Below are 7,431 nucleotides of genomic sequence, written 5' to 3'. Positions count from 1 at the left end.
ATAGAACGTGCTGAGCCTCTAGGCTCATTAGATTTAAATGGTGCAGGTGAGCAGAATAATAATGAAGTTAATGTGTTCCCGACTGACGGCGAGGGCGTATGAGTATCCAGGCGGCTAGAACCCGTGACCATTGCTCTAAGATAAATTTTATGTTGAGACTAGAACATTTATTTCCGCATATGTTTTATTATTAGATTTTTAGTATTTATTTTATAAGTTTGCATGGATTTTTGTCAAGAAAATATTATTTAGGAATTTTATTATGACAATCTTATGGATTATTATTTAGTAATTTATGTTAGGTATTTATTTGCATGCATGTACTTTCGTTATTATTTATGTTTAATGTGTAAATTTATATTAAGTTAAGTAAAGTTATTTTTTTAAGTATGATATATATATGTATGGGCATATATATATATCTTTATATTCATTATTTTATTATCATAGAGTTTAAAAAAAAAAAAATTTACTAGAAGTATTAGGATGTTTCATTTTCAATCCAGCTTCGATATATAACGGCATACGAATTCAAGAACACAAACATCAAGTCATAATCTGATCTCTGCCAAATTTCGTTCTTCAAAACATGACGAGATAACAAAATACTTACATCAAATCGAAGCCCTCGTCGCAAGAATTCCAGAACATCTTTCGGAATTTAAATCGAACGAGCGGATCAAAAGTTACGGTGATTTGAAACTCAAAACGAAAAAGGAATAAGAGGGGTTCGGCTTCCTCTGTTCGAATTTTTCTGAATAATTCTGAATACACATAACATATACACGTAGCATGCTGATAATCTGATTAATAATCTGATATATATTGCATAAATTGCAATTTAGTCCCTCAAGTCTTCAGTAATTGCAATTCAGTCCTCGACCTGCGTTTTAATTCAATTTCAATCCAAAATAATTTAAGAATATTAGAATTAAAATCAAAACTCTAAATATTCCCAAATTAAATATACTTGAATTAAAATAAATTAAATTCGGATTAATTAAATAATCCCGACCGTTTGCACTGTAGCCCTTGCAATTTCGATATTTGCAAATCATTCCCTGATCGGGTTGTATCTTCAAAATTAATCTTCGTTAATTTCCGAAACATGGAATTTAATCTTAAATCCCATAAATATTCAAATCGAATATTTATTCTTTTAATTTAAGAATTCTCGGAATTTAATTCTCGAAATCCGTAAATTCTCAAATTAAATATTTTCGGCTCAAAAATTAAATCTATAATTTCCATAACTTCTCAAATCAATATTAGCCCTTAATATGAAATTTAATTCTCAAATCCCATAATTAATAATTTAATATTTTCGGGCCTTACAACTTGTTTGAGATTTTTCAGATTTTATTTTAATATTATTGATTGTTGAATTTAAATTTGTTTTGTGAATGATCTGGCCAATTGTTTGCTTGCATGTTAATTGATTCCAAGTCGAAAGGTTAGGAATTGATTTTGATCACTCTAATAATCAACACAAGGTTAAATCGACTAAAAATAGTATTCGATTTCATTGTGCGGCTTTGGGTAAAAAACTGAATTTTCATAATTCCTTAAAGCATTTGAATTTTATTAGAATTAATTATAAATAATTAATCCATCAATATTTGAATATGTTTAACTGTTCTAGAAATAGACTGTTAAATAAATTAGAAGAATTCGCGTAAGTTAAGACTTAATCTGGATCCTGAATTTTACTATTTGTTGCATGAATTGTTCGATACCTACGTGTGTCCTTGATCGAATTTTCTCATCCTTGAATCAAACATTAAAATTTATTGTTGCGTTTTTATTTTAATATATTTCATTGATAATTTAATTGTTAGTTAATTTCAAAATTAACTTTTATTGCTTAGTCTAGATTAAGTTGAGATAATTATATTTTGGTAATTACAAAATATCAGTCTCTGGAAGTTTGACACTTGGACTCAAATTCCACTTACTATTACTTGACCTAGTATACTTGCTAGTAGACACCGAATTAAGCGATCAATAACAATAAACTTTGTCTATTTATTAAAAAGACACTCATAGACAACAATTTATAAAAATCATTGTCTATGAGAAAATAAACACAAATCGACAACGGTTTGTAAATAATCGATGTCATTGACCCAAAACAACAATGATTTTTACAAAATTGTTGTCTTAAATTTAAAAACAAAACGCCCATTAACAACGGTTTCTGTAAAAACTATTGTTAAAGGCCAAAAGACAACGATTTTAATAGAAAATTGTTGTCTTTTGAGTGTTATATATTACCAATTTGGGTAATTGCATACATAATCCCTGTGAAATATCGAGATTGCTAAAACCCCATATGAAAAATAATGATATACTAGCTCCCCGTGTTTTTTATTCATGAGCATATACTTCTCCGTGTTTTCAAAATTTGAGCACATAACCCCATGTCCTTACGTATTTTCAGGGGTATTTGTTCACAAAATTTGAAAACACAATGGGTTTATAGTCATAGAGGATTTTTAGCAATCTCATGATTTCACAGGAGTAATATATACAATTATCCCTTAACAATTTTGTTGTAATGTTCACTTGCATGTATTAGACTTTTTGTTAAGTTGTAGCAGTTATCACCATTTTATCTTGGGAAAAAATCATCTGTATTAATGAATTTTGAAGATCCTAAGAGCAGACGAATATGTTTTAAGGAACCGTATGTAACATATTTACATACCTTGGTTTGTGTTTTCGTTTTTTTTTAAGTTTAGCATTGTAAAATCAAGTGTACATCAGTTACAACGTATCTTATGTAGTTTAATTTACTATTGTATTAACTGTGCTATAATTTACAATTATAATACCAATTTTTCCACATTAAAGAGGCCAAAAATAGAAAAAAAAACATGCAAGTTACAAGACTAAACATTTCTATTAACTATTAACAACATTGATACCCCATGAGAGGACCCATTACATGCAATTAGGCCCAATTTGAGTTCATAGCCAAAAACCAAGGCTTGAGTCCAGCTTTAGGGGCTAATTAAGGTCGGTCCATGAGAGTAAATGATGGAGGCAAGACATATGGAGTTGAAGTTGCACCAATAATAGCCAAGGGAGGTGATGACAAGGGTGAAGATGAGTTAAGAGGTATACTAAAGAGATATAGATGAGCTAAGAGGTTTACTAAGGACCTAGAGATGCACTTGGGAATTTGGAAGCCAAGGATGTGCTAAAGAGTTAAGGATGTGCTTAGGAGTTAATTGGGAGAGAAGGATTTGGGAAGGTGGGGAGGTGCTAAAGAGGTGGGGATGAGCCAGGGAGTTGAGGATAACAATGACGGAAGAGAGTAGCTAGAGTAGAGCCTACTTGAGATGGATGAGCCCTTAGCCTAAGCTTCGTCTAAAGGGCGAGGCCCCACTTAGTTTCAACCTCGTGTCAAGGGCGAGGTCATGCTTTGGGTTGCTTTAGGAGGGTGAACCTCAGATGAAGAAGCGCGTGAGCTACATGCACGTGGTTCCTTACGGAAAAGACATGGTCTCCTACATCATTTTTCCCTATAAATATTGTGTTTAACTGATCATTTCATTGGCAACTCAATACTTTCAATTTTTAGGGGCTCCCAATTTCCTCTCTCCACTTATTTATTTTTCGACTCTGACTTGAGCGTCAGAGGGCTATGCCGGGATACCCTCCTAGCCTCTTCTAACATTCTTTGCTTGGTTTCAGGTTCACTCCGAACTTGAAACTTTGGGCTTAAGTTGGATTTGACCATCAAATTTTAATGAATATCAAACATAATGAAAAAAAAAATATATAAATTACATTATTAAAAATACTATTCGCGTTAATGAAACCAATTCTACTAGTTAATGGATTAAAAATGCTAATTCACATTTAACAAAACCAAAAATAGAAAAAAGGTACAAACTGGAGGACTAAAATGTACTTTATAAGAAGTACCGATCGAAGTAACAAATATGTCATTTTTGTGTAATGTATTAACATTTCCATTCTTGGCTACGTCTGTTAGCTTCCTCTGCATATTTTCTTTAATTTATTGGTATGTTTTATGTGAATGATTCGTGATTGAGATCATGATAAAGTGAAAAATTACTTTTTTACCCTTATCATTATAAATAAATTTAAATATTATATTACTAATTAAATTTTCATTAATTTTAAATTCAAACCACAAAAAATTAAAAATATTAATAAAATAAAAAATAATAAATTTAATAATAATATAAATATGCATTTATTTTGATAACTAAAATATTAATAAATAATTTTATATTAATTTTAATGTTAAATTTAACTAGTACAATAACAATATTACATTTAAATAAATAATATATTAATATTAAAATATGGTGAATAATAATTAAATTAATTAGTTATATTATAAATTTTATAATATGTTAATAATTATTTAATGATAATATAAATATGCATTTATTGGAAAATATTAATAATAATTTGAATATTAATTTTAAAATTAAATAAAGGTTGATAACAATATTAATATTATTGTTAAATAAATAGTATATTAATAATTATTAAAATATGATGAATAGTAATTAAATTATTATAAATTATATTTAAATATTATTAAATTAATATTTTATGTTAATTATTAAAAAGTCACTGATTTTCATTTCCAAATCACAAAACGTAACTAAAAATATTAATTAAAATATAAAAATAATTAAATTTATTAATATATAAAAATGATTTTATTTATAATTAAAATAGGATTTCTAATTTGAATATTCATTTTTTTAATGTTAAAATTAGCTATGTTATAAATTATATTTAAATAATATTAAATTTCTTAAATTTATAATTAATTAAATTGTAGGGTATTATAGGGAAAAAAATTTTATCAACCTTCATCCCTCCTCCCATAAGGTATTATTAATCCCCCATAAAAATGATAAGGCTGCGTTTACTTAGTAGGATAGGATTATATATGGATAAATCATACTAGGACTATTAAAATGATTTTAGTGGATATGGAATAATAATGGATAAACAGTAACATGTTTACTTCGAGTTATTAATTTTGATATTGAATTAATGATTGATGGACGAATTACAGTTTTACCCTTCTCCTATGATAAATAATCTTATGTTTACTTTTATATTCATAAAATTTGGATTGGATTATTTTTGAATGTTTTAAATTATTATTGATTCACATATAAGACATTTTTATTTAGCGAAATTATTGTGTAAAAAAATATGTATATTTCATAGTTACATAAAACTGATAAATTGATAAAAAAAAAAAAATTTCTTCTCATGAATAAGAACAAGTAAGATTATATAATATACATCAACGAGGGATTCAAATTTGGGTCTAAAATTGGCTTCTGTTAGCACAAAACAAATGACATATAGATAATTTCATTTTCCAACTTCTCTATAATAAAATGTTTGTCAATGTCGATGTGTGCATCATATTATAATAAACTATGCTATTGAAAAAACAAAACAAAATTTCTAGCCATAAATACTGTAAAATGTATTTAATTTTGAAACTTAAATTTGCATAAAGAAAATTTTATTTAACGATTATATACTTCCACAAGCATGAATATCCTCTAGATAAAAATAAACTAATATGTTATTGATATCCATAAACAAAAATCCAAACCTAGAGTTATAAAGAAATATGAAAATAACAAATCTAAAATAAGTAGCATGCAAAATAACCGATCCAAAATACTAGATATCCATTGTTTAACCATTCCTTTAAGGCAACATCATTTTAATGAAAATGGTCTTTGCATCATCAGGAAGTTTGAAGAAGAGTTTCAACTCTTGTGGATTATTCACCAGTTGTTTTGCCGCAAAAACCTTGGCCTTCATGGTCAACCATTCAAAACAATCTAATACCTGGAAGACATCATTAGTAGCTTCGGTATTGTCAAATGCATTCATCAAGCATTTAGTAATTTTCCCAAGTCTTGCGTCGGTCTTTTCAGAAAATTGTCCCATTACTTCATTTAGATTGTCACTATCATCCGTGATTTTCCTCTTTTTTGATGTTTTTTTGTTAGAGGACTCGCCGGTAAGCTTTCTTGTTGATCTTGGATTCATATCATCTTCAATTTCTGAACATGGTATATCATTGAGCCCTATGTCAATATCATTCTCATTGCTTGTTTGAGTTTGATTCAAAACATCTTGTACTGCATCAACAAATCCTTCAGCATTATGACCAGTGGCACGATCTTTTCCAAATATCTCACACCAATCATCATAAAATGGCCATGACTTATATCTCATAGTCCTTGCATTTGGATCACTCTGCATAACATCACACATTAGAAAATGACATAATATAAGCATAACTTACTTCATTTACATTTGTATAATTGTAACTTGTTGCATTTCAGAGTTCTGAAGCCAATGTTTAAGACCCAGCGTCAAAAATAACATGATGTTTCTTTCTTTGCTACAAACTCGTGGAAAAAGGTAAGCTTGATTTTTACATTTTGTTTCTTTGTAGAGACAAGAATTTATCACCATTAATTCTAATTCACGATATGACTTAATGTACTAAAACAAAAAATAATATGAATTCAAATTCGACTCGAAAAATGGTGCGCAATCAGCATCAAATAGATCATACCTTCACAAGTGCTGTCCAATCGTCATCTGGCGCATCTATCATCTTATCAGTGTCGTTCCAGTCTATTCCACTAATTGAAAGTATACTAAACAAAGAACCATAATTTTTTTTCCAAACATGAATTTTGGAGTTTATATGCGGCATACCGCGTATATCAGTACCTGGAAAGTATTTTTCATTTAATCCTCAAGAACAATTAAATAACCATTACGAAATCCATTTTCACTCTTCCATCCTTTATTCACAAGATCTTTCAACGCTGAAATAAGTGTCTCCTCTTCTTTTGTACTCCACATTCTCTCCCCCTTCTCATTTTTCTTACCTTTTATTCCTTCACAAGCAATCCGAGAATCTTCCATACCTATTACATTTCCACATAAAAATAAATGTCGCATTGGTCAAAGAGTAATATAGGTTAGTAGTTCATTTGTGACATAATACATTGTAATAAATAACACGGCAAAATAGGAAAAATGAATGTCATTCAAAGTTTTAAAAGGACACAAAAAACAAATTCCATGCAAAAAAATAAGTCAATGAACACCCCTCCACTCATGATACATTGTTGTGGCCGTATTATCTCTCCAAGTTTGCCATTGTGATGAGGACTCTACATGATCTATATAACCATCTTGTTCAACTTCCTCACTATTTATTATCTCTTTTTCAGTCAAATCCTCGAGGGGATCCACCGTCATTTCAGATTGTATGAAGTTATGTAGCAAGGCACATGCCAAAATCATTCGGTTTTGAACCTTTACACTATAAAAGAAGGACTTCTTAGTACAGCCCATCGCTTCTTTAGTAAACCAAATGTTCTT

The 7,431-nt window shown here is 28.9% G+C and overlaps 1 protein-coding gene across 1 annotated transcript; it reads right to left on the bottom strand.

The window, feature by feature from the left end:
• Positions 1-5,727: 5,727 nt before the first annotated feature.
• LOC140888443 (uncharacterized protein At2g29880-like) lies at positions 5,728-6,969 on the bottom strand. The gene is made up of 3 exons (XM_073296119.1): positions 6,816-6,969; positions 6,611-6,771; positions 5,728-6,285 (listed from the first exon to the last, which is right to left on the bottom strand). The coding sequence occupies exons 1-3, from the start codon at positions 6,967-6,969 to the stop codon at positions 5,728-5,730; spliced, it is 873 nt and encodes a 290-aa protein (XP_073152220.1).
• Between the last annotated feature and the right edge of the window lie 462 nt (positions 6,970-7,431).

The sequence above is a fragment of the Henckelia pumila genome, chromosome 3 (genome assembly GCF_033568475.1).
Source record: "Henckelia pumila isolate YLH828 chromosome 3, ASM3356847v2, whole genome shotgun sequence".
NCBI classification, from domain to species: domain Eukaryota; kingdom Viridiplantae; phylum Streptophyta; class Magnoliopsida; order Lamiales; family Gesneriaceae; genus Henckelia; species Henckelia pumila.
The sequence above is the reverse complement of the archived record's forward strand: the minus strand, read 5'-3'. Positions and strand labels throughout refer to the sequence as shown.